At 44.9% G+C, this 24378-nt stretch overlaps 1 protein-coding gene across 1 annotated transcript; it reads left to right on the top strand.

Moving 5' to 3' along the window:
- Nucleotides 1-18989: 18989 nt before the first annotated feature.
- Nucleotides 18990-23078, top strand: LOC144673557 (uncharacterized). The gene is made up of 4 exons (XM_078535320.1): nt 18990-19032; nt 19180-19470; nt 19854-19910; nt 22765-23078. Exons 1-4 carry the CDS (start codon nt 18990-18992, stop codon nt 23076-23078), a joined length of 705 nt encoding a protein of 234 aa, XP_078391446.1.
- The last annotated feature ends 1300 nt before the right edge of the window (nt 23079-24378 follow it).

Genomic DNA, 24378 nt, shown 5'->3' with positions numbered 1-24378 from the left:
GTCTGTGACATCTTTTGATTATCTGCTCCTATCACGGCTAGCTTATCTCCACAATCACCACACCCTCAACTTCTCTCTCCCCCCTCCCCCCCCCCCCACCCCCCCACCCCACCTTAGACCAGTTTATATTTCGCCTTTCTCCTAACTATGCTTCAGTTCTGCCGAAGGGCCGTGAAGGCTCGAAACGTTAACTGATTTCTTCTCCACCGATGCTGCCAGACCTGCTGAGTTTTTCCAGGTAATTCTGTTTTTGTTTTGGATTTCCAGCATCCGCAGTAGCTTTTAGCCTTTTGGCCTCGGTTCTAAGCCGGATTGAACAGAATCCGCCAGCAGAGGGCGCCAAACCCAAGCATACTGATTAGAAAGTCACGCGTCACCAACGCCAAGCCAATAGGGATGGTATTCTGAGTGAGGTCTCTCAGAGTAAGGGGTCGCCCATTTAAGACAGAGATGAGGAGGAATTTCTTCTCACAGAGGCCAGTCAACCTGTGGAATTCTTTACCGCAGATGGCTGTAGAGGCTGGGTCATTAAGTATACCCAAGGCTGTGATGGACACATTTTTACTCAGTAAAGGAAGCAAGGGTTTTTGGGAAAAGTTGGAGTTGCGGATTATCAGATCAACCGTGATCTCATTGAATGGCAGAACAGACTCGATAGGCCGAATGGCCGACTTCTGCTCTTGTGGTCTTATGGTCACAATGGGACTGGCTCCCGGAACTGTGTGTGTGGAACAATAAGCTGAACAGATCCCGGGTTTCCTCGCTCCTTCTCAATCCCTGGCTCATTCCATTCACATTCACTAAGAGAGATTCAGCCAGACATGTTTATGATAACACTGGCCGCGCTGTTGGACAGTAAGTATTGGATTATGTTTATCAAGATAGGTTAGCAGATTGTTGCAAACAGCTTAAACTGGGAATTAATGTAATTAACGACAGTTTGGGAAATGGGAATTTACGCACACTCTTACAGATAGATACACGTTTAGATCGATTCTCTTTAAACTTCTGCTCTTTTCTTCATCTACATTCAAAGGCGGACTATGCGGATCCAGTAACTCAGTCACCAGTGACATTAACTGTGTCAGAAGGGCTGGGGGGGTGGTGGGGGGGGGGTTCGGTTCAGTTAGATTGTGAATATATAGACCAGGATACATACAGTATACAATGGTATCGGCAGAAATCGACACAGCCACTCAGCTGGATCATTAGCAAAGTGGTAGATCTGAAAAAAAGATAAAACCTCAGGACGATAACTGGGGCTGCTGACAATTCTAAACAGTCCTGTTTCCTCAATATAAGCGGCCTGAGTGTGGAGGACGGAGAGGTCTCTTACAGTGCTGTGAGGTCCAGCGTCAGATAAAAGCCGAAAGCCCGCACAGAAACCTCAGTGAGTACTTACTGCTCAGTTAAGTGTTTTTGATGCCTATCTGCGGCTTTATTTTGTTCCGGTGCTCAGGGTGAACAAAAACTGACAGGTTTATTATGAAACATTTGTATTGCTGCCTTCGGCCTTGTCCAAATCAGCAGGGACCCTGTCTGGTAAACCTTGAGGCTTGCTTTCATGGCCCGATTTAACACGCTTCAGTAAAGATCTCGGAGCTTGCCCGGATTATTGATGTACGAACAAAGTTGTAGAAAGCTCAAAGATATGGAATAACTATAGCTGATCATTACGGCCTGTTCTTCCACACAGTTAACTCAGAGGGATCCAGGGACACTTGGTCAGCAACATTGGTTACTGTAACAAAGCAAAGAATGTGTCAAAATCTGGAATTGAATTTAACACATGAAATAGACAATGATCGTTGAAATACTGAATCACCAAGCAGCATGACCATTATCAGAAAGGACCATAGGGGGCACATTGTGTCTGGTATAGACTTCGACAGAAGGTAACTGATTTTAAACGGATGTTGAGGTGAGAGGGTGAGGTGATTGTGACTGCCTCGGACATCAGTGCAGCATTTGACTGAGTGTGGCATCAAGGAGCACTAGCAAAACTGGCGTCAATAGGAATCAGGGAGAAAAATCTCCGCTGGCTGGAGTCATCCCGAGCAGAAATGAAGATGGCTGTGGTAGTTGGAGGTCAATCACCACAGCTCCAGAACATCACTGCAGGAGATCCTCACGGTAGAGTCCTCGGCCCAACCATCTTCAGCTGCTTCATCAATGTCCTTCCTTCCATCTTAAGGTCAGGAAAGGGGATGTTCGCTGATGATCGCACAATGTTCAGCATCATTCGTGACTCCTCAGATACTGAAGCAGCCCATGTGTAAATGCAGGAAGACCTGGACAATATCCAGGTTTGGACTGACAAGTGGCAAGTAACATTCGCGCCACACAAGTGCCAGGCAATCACCATCTCGAGCAAGAGAGAATCCAACCATTGCCCCTTGATGTTCAATGGAATTACAATCACTGAATCCCCCACTGTCAACATCCTGGGGCCTACCATTGACCAGAAACTGAATTGGATTAGCCATATAAACATAGTGGCTAAAAGAACAGGTCAGGGGCTAGGAATCCTGCGGCAAGTAACTCACCTCCTGACTCTCCAAAGCCTGTCCACAAGACACAAGTCAGGAGTGTGATGCAATGCTCACCCCTTGCCTGAGGTGTGCAGCTCCCACAACACTCAAGAAGCTTGACCCCACCCAGGACAAAGCAGCCCATTTTATTGGCACACCATCCACAAACGTTCATCCCCTCCACCACCGAATAACAATTGCAACTGTGTGTACCATCTACAAGACGCACTGCAGGAAGTCACCATGGCTCCTTAGGCAGCGCCTTCCAAACCCACGACCACTACCAGCTGGAAGGACAAGGGCAGTAGATACATGGGAACGCCACCACCTGGAAGTCCCCCTCAAAGGCACTCACCATCCTAACTTGGAAATTTATCACCGTTCCTTCACTGTCGCTGGGTCAAAGCCCTGGAACTCCTTCCCTAACAGCACTGTGGGTCTACCTACACCACGGGCTGCAACGGTTCAAGAAGGCAGCACGCCACGACCTTCTCAAGAGCAATTAGGGATGGACAATAAATTTTGGCCTAGCCAACATCCTGCAAAATGAACAAAAATTACAATTTAGCGTCATACAAGAGAATATAATAAAGCAAAGTACAATCTAACAGAAGATAACGGGTCTGAATTGTGAAATATTGTGTCAGAAATATTGATCACTCTCACACGTAGGAAAGAGTAAAATATCCAGGTAGGTAGTCACCAAAGTGAAGCTCAGATTCATGTGTCGGATGCTATCGACTTGAATAAAATAACTGTCGGAAGATGCAAGCCAAGAGAGTCACCTGCTGAAGGCATCGCTGTTGTGCATCAAACTGAGCCCAACACCAGTTACACTGTGTCCGCCAGACACGGGGCTCTGGGACTTCTGATCACAAAGTGAAGCTGCGAGGGTCTTCAGCATTGATGGGGTGTGGGGGAGAGGAGTGCTCATACGTCAGAGCATCCGTCCGTGTGACAAGGGTGTCCTTGACATCGCCTTGTAACCTTTGTGACGTCACCCTGCAGTCTGTGTGACGCCAGTCGGTCTGGTTGGAGGATCAGAAACATCGTTCCCAGAGCTGATCTGAATATCGAGCCCTGTGTTTAAGGGAATTAACAGCTGATCAGAAATAGGAAAGATGGTTTAGCACGCAGATTCATTTGGTGATTGATCTGTTGGTCGGAGTGGAATCTGCACTTTGTTTTCTTGGCCGCTCTTGGAAACAGTTGGGTGACAGATTGATCCGAGGTGAATGTGGTTTCCTTTTGTTCTGCGTTTGAGCGGCTGACAGCGCTGCTGAACATTGTGATTGCACCGGGATTCTGTACAAACCCCATCAAACAGAACCTGTCAGGCACAGCACAAAGTACGGGGATGAGACTGCTTTTCACCATAAGCTCCGTCTGTGAGTCCTGCTTCTGATCAGCTCTTCAGAGTCCACTTTCTCCGGTCAAAGAGAGGTCTAGCCGCCTCAACGGTGCTGTTGCTATTTTTTTTGTCTCTCCGATTGCCTGAAAACATGAGTAAGACTTTCCCTGCAAATACCAGCCAGTACCAGAATAAAACACAGTTCTCCCCAAGAAATATCATACATGTTACTTAAAGCAGCCACTTCTCTTCGGTCTAATCATTTGAGGACAGTAGTTGAGTGACAAAATCTCCAGGGATCAGATCTGAAATACTTGAGCAAACAGGAAATTACCTGATTGGAGGTTGTTTAGAATTCGGATTGAAACCTTGATTCGGAAAAGAGACGAAATGTGTTTGTTCCCTAACTACCTGTCCGAAATGCCTCACTCCTCGCCACCCCCAACCATCCACCTCCCCCCGTCCTCATTTCTACCAAGATGCTGGGTGGCTGCATTGTTGCTGTCCGTTTTGTAATTGGAAAGTGTGATTAGGGGAAACTCGTTTTAATTTGCATCATCAAGTATCTTCTGATGAGTCTCAGGATCCTCTAACCTCACTTCTTTGTGTCCCCAATGATGCTTGAAGACCTGTAGGTAGGAGCCGGCTGTCAGCGAATGGAAACAACGCGAGCTGTGCTACGGCCAGTGTCCTTATAAGGGGGATGGTTACGTAGTTAGGGGCAGGGATGGGACTGGATCCTCTGGTCTCGTTGTTACAAGGCAGAAACACTGGTTTGTTACTGGTGCCAGAAAACTTTTAACAGACACTCGAAACCTGTGCTCGGGTCTTGTTTTAAAGAGTGCAAACACAAACTGGTGAAATGTCTTCATATCTTCACTGTTACTGAACCAGAAAAATACTCTGATCAAATGGACACTATGTACAGGCTTTGACTAGAAGGAGAGAGTCGAGAAAGGGAAAAGGCTTCATAAAAGTTCAGAAAGGCAAGGAAAGATCATCAAAAGACTAAATGTGAGTTAGTGCAATACAAATTTATTTGTGGAATTCATTTTTAGTATATTTGCAAGTTAAAATCAACTAATGTAATCCCTCAGTTGCTGCTCACCCGCTCTTCTTCAGCGTTGTCTTTGCTTTGATATTTTATTAAAGGCTCTGTGGCTCTCACAGGCTGAGTTATTGCTTCTGTTTGTCGGTGTGAGGGCGCCCTCTTCTAAGCACCAACCGGAACGCCCAGTGGGGTTTTTGTACGACATCCACTGTATCTCTGCAGCACTGTGGGCTTCATGGCACAGAAATACACGGCGCTGTCGGAGAGAAGAGCCCCGGCGATATTTAAAGGAACCGTTTTGTTTCCTTTGTGCAAAGCAGCAGAGAACCTGCCTGGGAATTCTGGAGACCTATCTGCACCACACGAGCTATATATCCTCATTAAATATCTCGGACCTTCTCCGGGGTATTGGATGTACCAGAACAGAGTTGGGGCAGCTATAGAGTAATTACAATCCAGTTTTATGCTCTGTCCTTCCAGAACCGTTAATCCAGGGGGATCCTGGGATACTGAATCTTTACCATTTGTTCCTGCAACAAAACACAGAATGTATCAAATATCTGGGAGTGAAGATAACACACGTAACAGACACTGACCATTTAAACATTGACTCACCGGACAGCAAGACCATTATTAGTAGTAAGGAACATCGGGAGCACATGGTGACAGGATTAGAGTTCGGAAGAAATAAATAAGATTTGAGATATGTTGACACTTCTGTTTTGATATTAAAGAGGAAATTCAGATCAGGGGCAGGCTTCACTTACTGAGAAACTGAGGGGCGACAGGATTGGTTGGTTTCCCAGCGACAGGATTGGTTGGTCTCTCAAAACAGATGACAGTTGGGTACCAATCAGTGTTAGATCTGGACCAATTATTGCTGCTGACTTCCTCTTCCAACCTGCCTTTCTCGGTTTCCCTGAATCTCTCTTGGTCTCAGGATCTCTCTGTCTCGCTTTGACTTTCGGACTCTATGGCTCTATCTCCCCTTTCACTGGTTCTGACCCTCCCTCACACACGCTTTCTCTGCCTCTTTCTCTTTCTCCCGATTTCCCTAAGTTCAGAGTGCAGAAAATCCGATTTATCTCAGTCTCCCTTTTCAATTAGCTCAGAAAAGTGCTCAATTAATAGGAGCAGCGGCAAAACATACATTATTTAACCGCAGCTCAGAGGCGGCATTAAAATGGAAACAGTTATATTCAAATCCCAAACGTTGCAGGAGTCCTATTTACATCCTTTGTCTGTGTTGATATTTAAGGCTCGGCGTCCCATAGGGATCTCGGTTGTTTCATTTCGTTAAAGCAAGCTTCTTTTAAGCATTAATGGCCGAAATATTAAAAATAACAAGGGGGCCGCCTGGATTTAAAGTAAAGTTTGAATAAACCCGCGTGTAAAAGTTCACCTGCACTAAAATACATTATAATAATAATAAGAAGAACTCGACAAATGCGACATAATCGTGCAACAGTATCTTGCTCCAGTAATTGGAGCTCCCTGATCGCCTCTGTGCGCTTACTGCAGCGGGTACGGGTACGATAACATGGTGGTTATGAGGCTGCTTTAGTAATCCAGGAGGCCAAGTGCCTATTGGAAATCATCCTTTCCATATCGCGTCCTATGTTATGTTATTTTTCTTTCCCTTCCTTGAATTCCTGCATCCCTTTCGAGCATTGTTCTCCTCACTATGTCCCTTTGTTTCCCTCACTGTCTAGGCCGGTTTCTCTTTGTTTGTCTCTCTTCGTTGCTCAGTCTATATTGTCTCTATATTTCTGCATCTGTTCCCTTCAATGTGTCTTCATCTGTTTCCCTCCCTGTCTCCGCCCCTCCCTCATTTCTCTTACTGTCTCTCCCACTGTTTATCTCCCTGATTTCTATCATTCCCTTCCCTCCTGTTTATCTCCCTGTATCTCCATCTGTTTTACCCTCTCTGTCTCTATTTCTGTCACAGTCTCTGCCTCTGATTTACTCGCTGTCTTTTTAATTTTTTCTCTTCATTTCTCAGTTTCAATGTCTTCATATTGCTGCATCTCTTCCCTTCACTGTATCTTCATCTTTTTTTATTCATTCATGGGATGTGAGTGTCCCTAGCTTGGCCAGCATTTATTGCTCAACCCTAATTGCCCTCGTTCAAAGGACATTTAAGGGTCAACCACATTGCTGCGGACCTGGAGTTACATGTAGGCCAGGCCAGGTAAGGACAACAGATTTCCATCCCTAAAGGAACATAGTGAACCAGGTGGGTTTTTATGACAATCGGAAATGGTTTCATTTCATAGTCATCATTAGGCGTTCAATTCAAGATTTTTTGAATTGAATTCAAATTCTACCATCTGCCATGGCGAGATTCAAACCCGCATCCCCAGACCGTGACCGGGGGAAAACCCTGGGCCTCTGGATTACTCGTCCAGCGACAATGTCACTAAGCCATTGCCTTCCGCTAAATCTCTCCCTACTTCTCTCTCTCATTTCTCTTAATGCCTCTCCCTTTATTTCCTCTCTCTGTTTACCTCCATCTCTCTCCTTCATTTCGAATGTTGCTTTTCCTCCCGTTTTTCTCTCTATATCTCCATCTGCGTTCATCTCTCTGCCTCTCACTCAGCCTTTCTCCCTTTTTATCCATCTGTGTTTCTGCCATTGTTTCTCTCTCATTTTCTTTCTCTCTGTCTCTCAATGTGATTCTTCCTCTGCCTGTCACTTAGCGGGCAGGTTTGAAGAACAAGTATTTGTCCGCCCAGGCGCTCTATTTCTTCGTAATTATTTGAATAATTGAAAATATCCAAGTGTTGCTTTTACATTCCATTCCCTGGGGAGTCTTCAGGATTAGAAGCCTGTTGCTGTTGTAGAAGAGGAGATTAGTCAATAGGACGCAACAACAACACAAGCCATGTACATTGCTCGCCACAACAACCGGCCTCAAAAACTCTCCATTTTATATCAAGGCCTTCGTTTTCAAAACCAAATGCGGTCTCGACTCATTTTCTGGGCTCGAATTACATTCAGCAGATATCGCAGCATCAAACAAATTGATGTGCTCAGTCCCCATCAGACACAATAGATGTCCATCCTTGTATAAAAGTAAAATACTGTGGATGCTGGAGATCTGAATTAAAAAACAGAAAATACTGGAAAGACACGGCAGGCCTGGCAGCATCTGTGGAGAGAGAAACAGTGTTAACGTTTCGAGTTCAATGTGACTCTTCTTTGGAACTCCGAGTTGGCCCACCAGCACTTCCTGAGGTTTGGGAGACAGTTGTGTCTTTTAGTGAAAAGAGAAAATGAGAAACCTGGCTCCAAAGGGCATGTCAGTGGAAAAAATACATCAACGTCGGTTTGCTCCCTTGCCCTCGTTGACGATATGAAAGGTATTTACCATAAAAATATCTTTGATTGTAAATCCGAGTGACCCCAAATTAAACCAATTCTCCAATAATATTCCTCATCCAGCGAGTGCAGAAACCAGGAAAACTCAGTGAATGGAATTACAGCTTCTGGTTTTGATTTTAGGTGAGGACTTTGTGGAGAATCGTGTTCGCCATTAGAACATGTTTCTTCTTTTGTATCAGCCACTATCGGTGGACAGGCTGTGATCCACCAGTCACAGCGGATCTTTACACAAGAGGGACAATCGATTGAAATGCAGTAAAATGTAATCACCAGAGGCTCTGAGAGTATTCACTGGTACAGAATACAACAGAACCGTGGCCCGAAATTTATCATATCAGCTGTTAGCACATTCTTCAGCCAATAATTTACCCAACAAGAAGTTATAACATTCCCGGTAGGAACAGCACCGTGGGATCAAAAGCTAGGGTGTGTTGGTCTTGGGTGTATTACTGTGCAGTGAGGCACTGAGAGATAAAACAACTATTCCGAGCTGACCACCTCCACAGCGGCCTCTGCTCTCCTCAATGTGCTGACTCCTTTGTGCACTACAGGTGCACAGACGTTATCCATTCTACAGGGATAGGGTTAATAGGGCCGGCTGGAGCTTGTTACAATTTCACTGCTATCGTTTTCTATTCATGTTGCTAACCATCAGCTCTTGATTGTTGGGTTGGAAATGTTAAGCCAAATTAAATTCATCACCGAGATGTTGAGGCAGGTCTGAACTGGTAACAATGTTCTGGTTCAGTTGCAGGTCGAGATCAATGAACCAGTACAGCAGAGGAGGAGTCCATCAAGAAACTGTCAATCAGGCCAATTAAAGTTTAAACTGTCTCTCTAATCAAATGAAGATCCAACTGATTCAAAGGGCAATTAGAGATCAAACTATCTCTCAGATCAATTAGAGAGCAAACTGTCTCTAATGTCAATAAAATGTTAAACTGTCTCTCAGATCAATTAGATATCAAGCGGTCTCTCGGGTCAATGAGAGGTGAAACTACCTATATTTACTTTCAGCAGAGAGCGGTATTAATGTCTCATTTCTCTGCAATAAACACTCCTGTCCTGGTTACGGAAATGGCATCAGACACCGCGAACGTCAGACACTGCGGTCTATCACTGTGCACAAAACCTCACAATGACTGAAAGCCTCGTACAATAACTGCCTCAGGTTTCTGGGTCACAGCTGCTGTCTGCTGAGGGCTGTGTATAACAGCGGGTGAGACACTGACATATGAAATCATTCCTGTGCGCGCAAAACCTGACCACAATCTACACAAACACAATGTAAAATCGTTCACATGGAATACTGACTCCGTCTGATTATTACATTCACTGCGTGAGAGAAGAAAAGGCTTCTGTTTATTTGAGGATTTCTGGGAGCTCGCCACTACCATTGAGAATGCAAACACCTGCAGTTGCCCTGGAACTAGCTATATCCGTGTATCGCTGTTTCACAATGAACACACAGAAAACGTACAAATAATTTTAGGTTTCAAATATCTGTTTTTAGCAGACAGATGGATCAGGGGGAAGACGATCCTAATAATTTTAATAGCCCGATTAAAGACTTCTAAATAGTAAAGACGCTTTAAAAATATTAAAACTAATCCATAATATAAACAGGTACAAAGAGATTATTTTCGGGACACGATTAGATGCTGATGAACAATGTTTATTGGAGTATTAATCTATAAAACCGGGCGTGGTGTATTCTGGACACCGGAACAGGTGGTCAGGAACCGACTGAATACAAAAGCCTGATTGTAAAAGTCTCCGAACGGCTGCGGAAATGAGTTACAAACCAGGGAAAGGACAGTGCACAGAGACTAGATAAGACCACGCGCACTCTCACAAGAGAGTGGTAAATATCCCAGAGATGTTAATGGTTTTCTGTTTTTCACTAATTAATAGTAACGAGAACAAAATGGCATGGTACCCTTTTTCCAAGACGTTCCTAAAACTTAATTAAAAAAAAACACATAAAATCTCCAAATGTGAAAGATGCGAGTTTGAGGCAGTGAAGAAACTTTTGATATTTTGGATATTTTGGATATTTTGAAGGATGTAAATCACGACCCAGGACCAAAGGTGATGTTCCGGGATCCTTGCAGCTACAAAGGAAAGACTGAACTCTTCATTGCAACGGATAGTTTTCACATCGGGTCGGTATTTTTATAGATCGATTTTGTTCTAAGCGGCAACCTGTGCAAACATTTCAAACTTTATTCATTGCCGTATCTGGCAAGATTCTTAGCAATCTGATTAGTTAACTGCGCTTTATATTGCACTAAATGCAATTATTTAGTTATCACAATCTTCTGAATGTCTTGCAAAATAAATTTGTAAACAATCGTTCTCCAAGCTGATATTTGTTTTGTGATGAAAATATTGGTTGGGTGAAATTATAATTTACTCCTCCAGATGGCAGCAAAACCCCAGGAATACCTGCGGCCTCTGTCTGGAAGTGCCGATCTCTGTCAACATTAGACAGGTCACACATAGAATCAGCCAATAACTGACAAGCGAAATTTCCTGGAGATAACTGCATCCATCCTGGCCTTGGACTTGTGTATCAGAAGCTCAGTGGTTCAATTGTTCTTGTGCTTCTAGAACCAAGTTGGAGTAAATTGGTCAGTTCATTTCTCTTTGTCACACCCGATGATCCACAGGTTAAAAAATACAGATTTCTCTCACCTCAATCGATTCGAATGCCTATTCTGTCAATAACTTCCCAATAAGGTTCGGAATGATGTCGTGAGAAGTTGAAATCCATTTACATCACAACATCTTCATTTTGCCGAGTGATATTTCACGTTTGCGAATGTCTCGATTATCAAGGCAATTATCTCTCTTTGTATTGCACGAGGCCCTGTCTCATACTGCACTGGATAATTTCCCTGTTTTATTGCATCAAGTCCTACCTCTACTTATATTACACAAAACATTATCTCGTGAATTACTATGCAATGCCCAGTCTGTGTTAATATTGCTCTGGGCTCTATATTTGCTTCCGCTACACTAGACCGTGCCTCTGTTCATTGTACACATTTCGCTGCCTCCCGTTAAATTACACTGGGCCCTGTTTCATTGTTACTGCATTGGATAAATTATTTGCTTATGCCACACTATGCACTGATTAATTTATCAATACAATAGGCCATGACTCTGTTCATACTATGGAAGGACATGTTTCAGCTACTGCTGCACTAAACATTATGTTCTTTCCTGTTTAAGTCATGATAGATCCTGTCTCATTTAATTCTCTGACGAGGAGCCTAAATGGAAGCCGTCCAGAGATGGGATGATGTTGGGTGACGTACAGCCTCTCTGCCCATTGGTTCGGCCTGGACCGAGACATCAGATGCCATCCAATCAACCGACCGTTCCGTTGTTCCACCATCCATCCAATCAGCGCCGAGCCGAGTTGTTCTCCGGTTGATCAGGGCCGTGCAGGAAGCAGGGGACCGATCGAAATCTTTCTGCTTACGACAGGGAACGGGAACAGAAGTGACGCCAATGCTGACCTTTGAACAGGGGCAATCTTTGAGGTGGCAGAAGCGAAGCGAAGCATTAAATGTTATTCCCGTGTCAGTGCCGGGGATCCCCATTACAGAAGCTCTACTGACGATATAATACGCAAAGGGTGTCGCATAAAATTACTTCGAGATAACCGTGTTCTGTGACATCAAGTCAAAGAAGTATTTTGAAACCGGCCACCAGGTGGCAGTGAGAGATCACAGGTTGCCACTTTTGCGAACCGCGCATCCACCAACACAGACTGAAACTTGCTCAATGTCAATTATGGCGAAATTGCTTTGAACTCACCTCGATCTCCATACGTTCCCAAATTTGCATAATGTCACATGTGAGCTCTGTGTAAATAAGCCGTGCGCATTCTGCAGTGTTTTTCTCTGACCCGAAGCTGACTTCAACCCTTGTTTTCAACGCAATCCATTGATGCAGCTGAATAATATATTAATTCTTCAATTCCTGTCGCTGTCCTGCTTGTCCAGACAGGCAGTCAATGCCAAAGTAACGTGACCTTTGCAAACATGCAGACTTGTACAGTATTCAAATGAGGTATTATTACTGAATTCAGTCCCTTACAGATTGAACATTCGTCTGGCCACTCTTCCCGCGGTATCCCCGTTGCTTCTCTCCTTCGGACTCGCATCGCTTGCCCTTTTTTATTGTGGAAAGTTCCGCACGACTGCCTTCTTTGGTTCTGTCTTGAGGAGCAGTGTAGTATGAGGGTGGTCTGTATCACTGCTGCCCACAGAGGATGCCCTGCGCCGCTGACTCTGACTGCATCATACAGAACCGTTTGGCATCTCTTCTCTTCAATATATCACTTCCCAGTAACAACCTCTCACTCCGTTCCCAGCAAAAATGCATTTCCCCCTGCCCAGGTTTTATTCCAGGTAAAACGACGACGTTGCTTCAGGCGATGAGATGAAAGTCACGATAATAATGATGAGTAATCCCGATACAGTCATAGAATCCCAGCACCGTTACAACACAGAATGAGGCCATTCGCCCTTGCATTTTGATAGGAAAAACATGGAGAGACAATAAAAAATAAAGGATACCATTCTAAAGGGCGTGCAGGAACAGAGGGTGCTGGGCGTATATGTGCATAGATTACTGAATGTCGAAGAACAGGTAGAGAGATCAGGTAATAAGGCAGACAGTATCCTGGGTTTTATTAATAGTGAGACAGATTGCAAGAGCAAGATTATGCTGAGCTTATATAAGGCATTAATTAGACCTCAGCTGGAATATTGGGCACAGCTCTGGAGGCCATACTATAGAAAGGATGTGAACGTATTGGAGACAGTGCAGAAGGTGTTTACAAGAATGGTTCCAGGGATGAGAAACGTTAGCCAGAAAGATAGATTGAAGAGATTGGGACTGTTGTCCTTGAAGAGGAGAAGACCAAGAGGAGAGTTGACAGAGGCGTTCAAAATGGTGAGGGGGCTGGACAGAGTAGATAAGGAGAAACTGTTCCCACTCGTAAAAAGATCAAGGGCGAGAGGGCACAGATCAAAAGTGAGAGCGCTCTAATAGGCGGCAGCGTTGGTCAGCGACAGGCTGTCGATGGTTAGGATGGTGGATTCAGCTGCTGACTGTATCTCGGTAGAGAAACGTGTACTAGCAGGATCTGTTTTGCAATCATGACCCTAAGAAACCGTCCACGGGATGAAGTCAGGCTGCGTGTCTGACTCATTCCGCTACCGGAATAATGCCCGGACTGTCCATGCAGCGTCCTGGTGCAGTTTAAAGTTACCCCTTCTGCTCCTGCCTAGACGTGAGCGGGCAGCGGCTGTAGAAGTTGTTAAGACGCGGTTGTGGGAAGCGGCCAGTCGGCCTATCATGTCCGCTCTGGCTCACACAACTCAGCTGTTGAGTAACCGCATCCTCTCCGTTCGCTCTGCAAAAGGGAGTTCGATATTTAAAGTCACCCGGTCTAATCCTCACCCACAAACATCTGCTTCCAGTGTCTCAGGTCTCCCCACTCACCTCCTTGCCTCCCCAATGGTGCTGCTTGACCGTGAGGCCGTGCGACGGCTGCTGGTGCATGGATCGACATACTGACATCTGGAATCAGCACCCTGTACTGTTACGAACTTAACCTCAGTGCATCTGCATTCCAGTTAGAATGGTGTGCTCACTTATCATATTCTTGGTGGTGGTATGACTGTAGCTATTAATGGTGCTCAAAGACGGAGGAATATTCAATCATACCAGGCGTCAGACTAATTGGAATCTCTTCAATTTTCTGGTATACCATGGGTCGATCAAACTGTTCATCAATAGAGAAACTGAGTTTGACAGGAAGACAGGTAAGGCAAAAAAAAAAAGGAGGCAGAGAGATATAGAACAAGAGAGCGGGACAGGGGCAAAGGGGGAAAACAGTGAAGGAAAGAGTTCGCAGGGCAACGGAAGTCATTTCTTTGCCAGTTCCTACACTGTCACTGCGTCAAAATCCTCGAACTCCCTTCCTAGCAGCATCGAGAGTGTACCCACACCACATTGACAGCAGCGGTTGAAGAAGGCAACTCACCTGCACTTTCTCAAGGGCAATTGGGGATGGGCAATAAATGGCTGGCCCAGCCTGCGAAGCCCACATCCCGTGAATGAAGTAGAAAAGTAACAGTGATTGGTGTTCAGCTGACGTCAGACTCAGGAACAAGCCAACCATGCCCATGGAAAACGCCTCTCTGTCTCTCATGAAGCGAAGCATGCCTCTGAGCCGTGTTTACTATTCCATACCTGCCCGGCACGGTCTGCATATTGAAATCGTTCTCTTATTCTGCTCTGAAATCTAAAGCAGTCATCATGTGTTCCCTATGTTTAATTCTGATCATAATCACTGTGCTGACCGGTGAACCTATGTTGAAGTAAACAGTTTGTGCTAAATTACATTTCCTCCTGGACGTTTGTCACCTCTTTTTTTACCTTGTAAAATGTAAAGACAAGTTCAAAACCGTGGGCCGGGATTCATCATATCTGGGAGCTCAGCAATGACGGAGCTGTCCAGGCTCTATCTTCACCGAAGGAAAAGTTATAACATTCTCAGTATTGAGAACATCGCGGCATCAGCCGTTGGAGTGTTTGGTGTGCAGTGAGACATGGTGAGACAAAAACTGAGCCGGCCCATACAACACCTTCTGCGGGTTCCCATCAGCCAGTGCCTACACAGGTCCTATTATGGGAGCTGTTTTCCACAGGCTTCACCCATCCTACAAGAAAATGATAACAAGATTCTCTTGGTAGGTAGAATATCATCGAGCTCACCCACCCTCCCGGGAAAGGTGTGCATAGACCATGGTGAGTGTGTCAAATGCTTAATGAGGCACAGGTCCACAGGCTCCACTCATTCTGCGAGGCAATGGATCCTTGGGCTGCCCTGACGGTTTACTGAGGTACAGTCCCTCGTGAGCTCATTCGTTCTGTCAGGGACATTTTCCACTGGATTCGAACACCCAGTGTCAGGTTGGTCGCTTCAGAGAGTGACTCTCATAAAGAAATGTGCCTCACTTGCCTCTACCCGGAGCAAAAGACGCAGCTGGTCTTCAGACAAACTGATAGGTTCGGACGTGAACCACGGGAGAAATGAGCAGCGGACCAACAAACCGCCTCCTTATATCCGGTGAACAATATCAATTTCGAGCCAATGAGGAGCGGGAAAAATAAACACGTGACCGAGACTTTGGATATCCATCATTGACTTTAATCAGCCAACATTATACTCTCTTCACCCGATTCCTTTTCTTCCGTTGTGAGTTGTGTCCCGTTTTCATATTGACATTCTCATAGCAAACATGTGTTGTGTTGCACAGTTAAAGCTATTATCCGTCATCCTGGCGATGCGAACAGGTAGGCACATGACAGTGACCCAATGACCCAGAGTGAGGTTTTCACTATTATTCTCGTTGTTCCAGTGTTTCATACCGTGAATATTTTTCCAGGTCGTTGTCTGTCGGACCATGTGCTTCAATCTCCCGCTTCGGAAACAGTCCAGAGCGGGTATTCGGTGCAAATGGACTGCAGCTACGAGGTGTCTGGCTTTTACGCGATGCATTGGTACAGACAGAAATCCGGTCAGGGACTTGAGTGGATTTTAAGGCGAGAATCGAATGGCAAAAAGAGAAGCGGGCGATTTGAACTGAATCTTTCCAAGTCGGAGAAACGCGGTCAATTGCTCATTGTAGACACTGAGGACGCCGATGCCGCGGTTTATTACTGTGCGGCTGAGCTCCACACTGAGACAAAACGCGGCAGTGACTGTACAAAAATCTTGCTCCCGGTTACAGTTTCGGAAGAGCGGCATCAATCTCTCTGATAGCACAAGGCGGGCCAGGAGGCTCAGAGCATGAACGACTAACAGGAGAAACGGGCAGGGCTGCCGCGGGTTGTCTAGTAAATAATAATCGAGACGATGTTTCATCAGAGATACTGATGGTCACAGCAGAGTGTGTCGAACTGAGGGGGCAGTTAGTCAGTGCGGTCTTTGCTACGTGGGGAGCTTCATTGTCTGATTGTTTCCCAGGGAACCGAGAGAGACCCTGAGTGTTTATTTTATGCCGTTGTGTGATGATTCCTAAAGAACATTAGTATAATTATACAGTAAAATCCAGTGTTTAACTGGTTTCCGCAATGTAGGCATACTCTCGTATACTCTCGTCCCAAATTATGACCAAACAGCTATCTGAAAGAATGCACCTGCGGGTGACATTTCCCCCTCCTCTTTTGTGTCTCGCATCAAAATATTAACCAAATTCGAAACACAAACAGAAAATGCTCGAAGTACAACAAGAAACAGAGCGAAAGTTCCAGCCTGTGACTTTTCACCAAAAACCAGCAACTCCTCAAACTGAACTCAAGTGAAATGTTGCAGAAATGAATCCTTACTTCTGATTCGCTCTGCACCGATGTTCCCCGATTTGCCGAATGTGGCCATGATCTTCTGTCAATATACCCCAAAAGAATTTGGATGGGAGCATAAATGCTGATAATTAGACTCGCTTCTGATGATAGAGCCCAAGCAAGTGAGAGTCAGCAGCCATTCTTATTTTTAACGAGCTGTGGGTCGAGAGTCCATTGTAGGACAAGACATTTGTGAGCCAGATGGGTTTTCATGACAATTATTTCTTCCTGCAGATAATTTGAGATAGCTATTAAGTTCAAGTTCCACCAATTGCCGTGGTGAGATTCGAACGCGAGATATTATCTAGAGTTGTTGGGTTACTGGTGCAGTGACAAGGCCCCTCAACCACGGCATCATACGTCGTTGACTGGAAAGCAGAAAGGTTAAGGACTGTGATTCCGTCAGTGTTCAGCAGAGGGTAGATTGCTGAAGGTGTGTGTGTGTGTATGATTATCACAGTGTCCAGCAGAGGCTCCGTTGCTAAAGTTATGTGTGTGTGTGTGTGATTCCGGGAGTGTCCATCAGAGGATAGATTGCTAAAGGTGTGTGTGTCTGTGTGTGTGTGTGTGTGTGTGACTCTGGCAGTGTCCAGCACAGCAGCAAAAGGCAATCTCGAATTGAATGGCCGCATCAATATTAAGGCAACCGTTTCGTTTTCTTCGTGTAAAACAGCAGACGCCATGACTGGGACATGTGGAAACATTTACCCTGTCACCGAGCTTCAATACTCAGTGAACATCTCAGAGCTTCGAAGCGATATTGGAGATGGTAAAACAGAATTGACGGTGGTTGGCGAGTAACCACAGTGCAGTGATATCCAGGGCAATTCACAACCCCGTCATTCTGAAAGATGTTCAGAGCCTGAATCTTCGCCATTTCTTCCTGAAAGACAATGATAGAATATTTCAAAAGACAGGGATTAACCCTCGAATACACGCTGACTCTCCAAACCTGGATCACAGTGTCCAGCAATATCACGTCTCTAAATAATCTGGATTTACAAGTCTAATGATGACCACGAAATCATTGCCGATTGCCGTTAATAAACCCAACTGGTTCACTCATGTGCTTTAGGGCGGGAAATCTGCCGTCCTTACCTGGTCTGGCCTACATCTGACTCCAGGCCCACATTTATGCGGTTGACTTTTAACTGCCCTTAAACAAGGGCAATTAGAGCAGGGCAATAAATTCTGGCTTACCAGCGACGCCCACATCCCATGAACGAATAAAACAAATATTTAAAACATCCATTTTTTTCCAGCCTCTCGGTGCGAAGAGTTTGCCCCGTGCAGTGGCCAATGAACAAGAGGTGTTTTAATCGATCAAAGATAATCAGCACAGCTCAGAGCCAAGTTAAACACAGCAGGGGTTCCATTCAAATCCCACACGATGCAATAATCGAAATGCCGAGAACCATAAATGCTGCAAATCTCAAATAAAAGAACAAGAAACTCCGGAAAAATAAAGGTTAGCCGGGTAGGATGCCTGTCAGTGGCGAGAGAATCAGAGCTAACGTTTCAGATCGGTGAAATTTTATCCCAACTGGAAACGCTGGAAGTGAAATAAATTTTGGTCAATGGTTTGGTGAGACAAGGGGTGTTTCATTGTACGAGGTCCGGTTACTCTTTGCAGACAGAGTGGGGTTCATGGCGCAAGGACACTCCGGTGTTGGCGGAGGGAAGTTCCCAAGGATATTTAAAGCAATCCTTGTGATTTCATTTGCGAAACAGCAGATAGCCTGTCCAGGGTCACATGAAGCAGGTAACAATCTCCGGAATATTGGGATTAGAGCGGGGAAGGGGGATTCTCCTGGTGTCCTGGGACCACATTCCACCTTTAACAAACACCACCCAATACAAACACATGCACCGACCTCCCAGTGCATTATTGAGGGGAAAGGAAGGCGGCAGCACAACTGGCAGAAAGAAAAACTCCCCTCCCCCACCCCTGTACACCAGAGTATTGTGAGAGGGGCTTTCACATCCGGATCACAATCCAAATGTAGAATTAGAAAAATGCAGCCTCCTTTTATAAACCTGTCTCTTATTCACACAACACTTAGCCAGCGACCCGGGGACCGTGCGGCAAATCAATTATCTCAGCTAAACTGCCCTGTGCAAATCAACTTGATCCCCTAAAGTATTTAGTCCAGCTCTGAGGTCCGGTCTCCCAGTGCAGTCCAGGGCTGCAGTCCCCTGCTCCCCGTTTTATAAACCCCCAGCTCCAGGCAGCAGAGCGATGGGAATCCGCCTTGTTTTCACCCTGTGTGTCTGTTTACCCCGTGAGTACCGATCAAACAAACCGACATTGTGTGGATTTAATATAAAGCTGCCCGAGTCCATCTCAATTGCAGACACTTTCTGGGATTTTAGTCCCGTTCTGCGGTTCGGCTCTGATGGTCCAGTAAACTCTCTCTGTTTAATTTCAGGAATTTTCAGTCAGTCAGTGACACAGACCCCGGCAGCTGTGACCAAGAAGGGATGTCAGTCTCTCACCATCACCTGTGTTTTCGATGATGATTCGCGAAATTATTTCCAAGCGGGACATTTCCTCAAACAAACGCAGACCGGGACAGAGCGGGAGCGGATCTACAGCGGGGGGAGATTTGTTGTGTCGGTGAATAAATCAGAAAACACATTTTCTCTGGAAATTCGGGATGTGAGAGTTGAAGACGCCGCCAACTATTATTGTAAAGCTCATTACCACGACATTTTGGGGCAGCCACAGTGAATGAGACTTGAGCAAATACCTCTGTATAATTTAAATATAAATTCTGCGGGCCCGGATAGTGATTTTGTCGGGTTGATTTTATTATCGCTTTGATATGGTGACATTTCATTGTACTTTCCACCATTCGATTGTCTTTCTTTGATATTTTTCTCGGTTTATATGAAGGGAACATCTCGTCCCTGCGACCATTTACTCAGAGCTCAGGGCCTCACAAAGAACAGTTTGAACCGACAGAGACGTTGAAACATTGAATATTGTTTATTTATTTCAATCCGCTGAATAATTGGGAAGTTTCCACTGTCTGATGATAATTCTCCGGTAGGTTGAGGTGTCGGTGGTTGTTGTACCGGGGAGACTGAGAGCGGTGTCACTGGGATGATGATGATTATTATGTGGATGGATCCGGGACGGTGGTGACTGTCACAGCCGGTAAGTGGCTCCAAACCCCGCCGGGTTACAGCCTGTCCCGGGTAATGTCCACCGTCAGTTTATTATTGATATCAGTGGGGTTTGGGTGGGATGTGGGAGTTGACGGAATCTAGACCATTATTGGTTTAACGGGCGCATGGGGGACACCATCAACATCACTGAATCTCACACTCTGAATCGCTTTTAATGAGCGCAGATTGTCGACTAACTGGACTCCATTCCCGTTGTTAACTGTGACCGAGGGAGCAAGGGAGCGGGGTCACAGAGCTCTCTCCTGGGCAGCAGATTGCAGTCCGAGCCGCGCAATGTGAATGGGGTACCGGGTGAATAAACTCAACACAACTGCGGCCAGTTCGGATACAAGTTCAATACCTGACCCGGCAGAAAAACGGGAGAGTAACACAACGGACTTCAGATACAAGAGATCCTGATGTGGGTCCTGATGGAATTTTATTATTGGACAATCAGTGACTGAAATTAGTGACATTGTCCCCGCCATTTCTTTCAATTGACTTCATAGAACCAAACACTTTCCTCCTATTCCGCCCTCAGACCGAAATGTGAAATTTTGGAACTGCAGACACGTCTCTATATTGAATGTAGATGTTTGAGAGATGGGCTTGCCTTAAGTTAACTGTATCCCTGATGACTGTTAATGGAAACAACAAAGTGCAGTGAGAGAGTGAGGATAATGAATTAATCTATTGCAGGAGAACAGGGACGTAACGGAACAATTATAAACTGGGGGCAAGTTCATTGAGAACCAGTAAGAAATAGCTCACGGAAAGGGAGAGAAGGATTGGATGATCACTGGGTGCATTTCAAAGTACAATGCGACCCCATGGTGTGAGGTTTATGGAGAGAACGGCTGAAATGGTCTCTAGTCTGGTAAAGTCTGCTTTGTAAAGTTTTGGTCTCCTAACTGAAGAGAGATCAATCTACTTTGGAAGGAGTGCTGCAAATGTTCATCCGGCTGATTCCTGAGAGAAAGGGATTGTTCCTTGTCAAGTGATTGAGTAGTCTGGGCCAATATTCCCTAGAGTTTAGGTGAATGGGAGCTGATCTCATGAAAACATATAATATTCTTCTGGGGCCTTACAGGGCAGATATCGTGTCTGTGTTTCCTCAGACTGAGGAGTATAGAACTCGGGGTCACAGTTTCAGAATAAAAGGTCATCCATTGGAACTGAGAAGGAGAAAATATCTTCACCAAAACCATTGTTGTGAATCTGTGGCATCCTGTAACTCAGAGAGCTGTGAGTGTTCTGTATCTCTGTGTATTCAAGACAACATTCAGTAGATTTTTGACAGGAAGACAGAGTGGGAATGTAATGTTGAGGTTGCAAATCAGCCACGAAATTACTGAATGGCGGAGCAGGTTTGAAAGGTGATATGGCGCCTCCTGCTTCAATTCGATTCTCTAATTTGATTTCTTACATGCCTGAGAAAAGAAATCAGCAACATTCCACATCTCTCTGGGAAGATTGAACAGGCTGTGTCTCTTTTTTCTGGATAAAAGGGAACCACTGGGAAAATTTATAGTAACCTTTTAAATAATGAACGGTTTTAGTATGGAGGAATTGTGTATTTGTGGCTGAGCCCAAAGCAATGGACCATCAACATATGACAGTCATTAACAAAACAAATAAAAATATTAAGCCAAATAAATTTAAAAAAAGACAAGTCAGAATCTGGAACTTGCGGTCATAGGGAGTGGCTGCAGATATTATTGATGTTTTTAAGGAACAGGCCGATACAGGGAGTTGGATAGAAATGGTCAATTAGGTTTCGGTGGAGGTAAGGCTGGGAATGATTATATGCACAGGTCGAATGGCCCATTCCTCTTTGGTAGTCTTTTTCCTCTATAATGTAAAATTGAGAGAAAACTCCGCCCAGAGAACGTGGAGAGAATCAGTCAATGATCGGAAAGAATTGAAATTGTCAGAGAGCCGGAAGAGGCAGTTCCCACTGAGTAACAGTAAAACCACTGCGGAAACTGAACAGGCTGAACCCAACCGACAACTGAGAGACTTTGGGGCAAGTTCCCACGATTACAAAAAGCGCAAACAGCACAAAGTAAACGTGAAATAAAGGAAATGTGAAATAAAATAAATAAAATTAAATTAATTGTAAATATTTCAAATGAAAATTGGACCCTATTGATAGGACATAGAGAAATAGAGCAAAAGGCGGAGAGAAATTCCCGAGCACTTTTAAACCGCAGTAAATGATTGACCTTTGACCACTGGTGTTCACTCTCGGTTTGGCCCAATTGGTGCTGATGATTCCCATCAGTTTGTTTTGGATCTTGCTGTGCTCAGTGATGTCACACAGCTGTGTTCCTCGCCAACAAACATGTTTTTTTGAAACTGATTGCCTCACTGATCACAAAATGTTCCCTCAGGTTTGCCCCTCACCAGGGAAAACAGACACAGGGATTTAATATAATTATAGAATCATACGGCACGGAAGGATGAAATTCGGCCCATCGTGCAGGCGTTGACCCTTCAAAAGTGCAATCCAATTCTTCCCATTGCTCTTGAATTTTCTCCATAGCTCTGCATTTTTATTTCATTTTCCAGCATAGATCCATTATTTGTTTGAAAGCTACAATGGAATCTATTCCCACCGTCAATTCAGACGGTACATTCTTGATGGGAAGAATTCGCTATGGAAAAGAAAATATCACCTCATTCCCCACTTGATCCTTTTTGAATAACAGTGAATACGGTTCACACAGGCTTCAAACATATAAAATTACTGCAAAAAGCAGAGACATTCACGCGATTCGCAAATTCACCTGGACAAATAATGGCTAAATAAAAAGGTAATGTCCATTCTTTTTATCCTCCAGATTCCAATTCCATGATATCCCAGCATCCGCCTGTACAAACCTCTGCTGTTGGCGACACCGTTGCTTTAAACTGTGAATATTCAGGTACCTGTCAGTACACAGTACACTGGTACCGTCAGTCCCCAGGACAGGCTCTGGAATATCTGCTTCAGAGACACACTTCAGAAGAGGAGAATGGGGTAAACGCTGCCGGGGGAAGAATTTCTGTTTCTATCGATCCTGCCGAGAAAATCAGCCGGTTAAAGATCTCTAGACCACAACTGAGCGACTCCACTGTGTATTACTGTGCACTGAGTCGTAGCACAGCACAATGATAGAGAGCACGGAGGAAGCCGTACAAAAACCTGTACATGGTGGGATTACAGACACACAGTGATACAGAGCACGGAGAGAGCTGTACAAAAACCTGAACATGGTGGGTTTACAGACACACAGTGATACAGAGCACGGAGAGAGCTGTACAATAATCTGAACATGGTGGGGTTATAGACACTCAGTGATACAGAGCACGGAGAGAGCTGTACAATAAACTGAACATGGTGGGATTGCAGACACACAGTGAGACAAGGCACGGAGAGAACTGTACAAAAACATGAACATGGTGGGATTGCAGACACACAGTGATATAAGGCACGGAGAGAGCTGTTTAAATGGTCCTCAAAACTGTACACTGAATTTATTGCGAATTTCTATCACTAAGAATAAAGTCATTCAGATCTTTAAATTTGTATTTTCTTTCTCAATCCTCACACTCATTGATCTTCTATTTCACTGTAATCCAAAAACCGAGGCGGACATGGTTTAAAATCCCACCACGGTAGCTGGTGGGATCGTAATTCAGTTAATAACTCTGGAATATAAAGCTAGCCTCAAAAGTAGAGACCATGAACTATCATAGATTGTCGCAAACACCCATCAGTTGCACTAATGTTCTTTCGGAATGGAGGTCTGCAGCCCTTACCTGGTCTGGCCTCCAAGTGACGCCATAGCGACAAGCAATGTGGTTAACTCTTAACCTCCCCCTGAAATGGCCCATCAAGCCACTCAGTTCAGGGGCAATTAGGGATGGGCAACAAATGTTGGCTTTGCCAGCGACACCCATATCCAATGAAAGAGTAAATTTCATGTTTCCTGTCCATTAGCCCTGTTAAAAACATTCCTTCAATTCTTCCATTTCCTCACCTGCTTTCTGTGTAGGGACTGTTTTCTCAAGTAGAAATTATATCGTGCTATAAAATCATTGAATCGTCCAGTGATTATATCGCAGATGGAGACCTCTCGGCCCGTGCTGACCGTGCTGACTCACTTCAAGTGCAATTTACCTGCTCCCGGTCTTTTCTCTCTAGCTCTGCAATGTTTTGTTTGCTCTTCTGATTATTATTTGATTCCCTATTGAAATGATCGATTGGATCTGCTGCCGCCACACACTCAGACTGCACATTCCAGATGTGGATGACTCAGTCTATGGAAAAAGGTTTTCATCATGTCGCCGTTGGCTCTTTTGCCAATCTCTTTGTATCAGTTTCCTCTGGTGCTCAATCCTTCCCTATCTACACTGCCCATTTCCAGGATTTTTATAGTCTCCATAGCTTGCCTAACCCATCCACGTAACTG

The sequence above is a fragment of the Cetorhinus maximus genome, unplaced genomic scaffold, assembly GCF_964194155.1.
Source record: "Cetorhinus maximus unplaced genomic scaffold, sCetMax3.hap1.1 HAP1_SCAFFOLD_385, whole genome shotgun sequence".
In the NCBI taxonomy this organism is placed as follows: Eukaryota; Metazoa; Chordata; class Chondrichthyes; order Lamniformes; family Cetorhinidae; genus Cetorhinus; species Cetorhinus maximus.
This window is presented reverse-complemented; position numbering and strand designations above follow the sequence as displayed.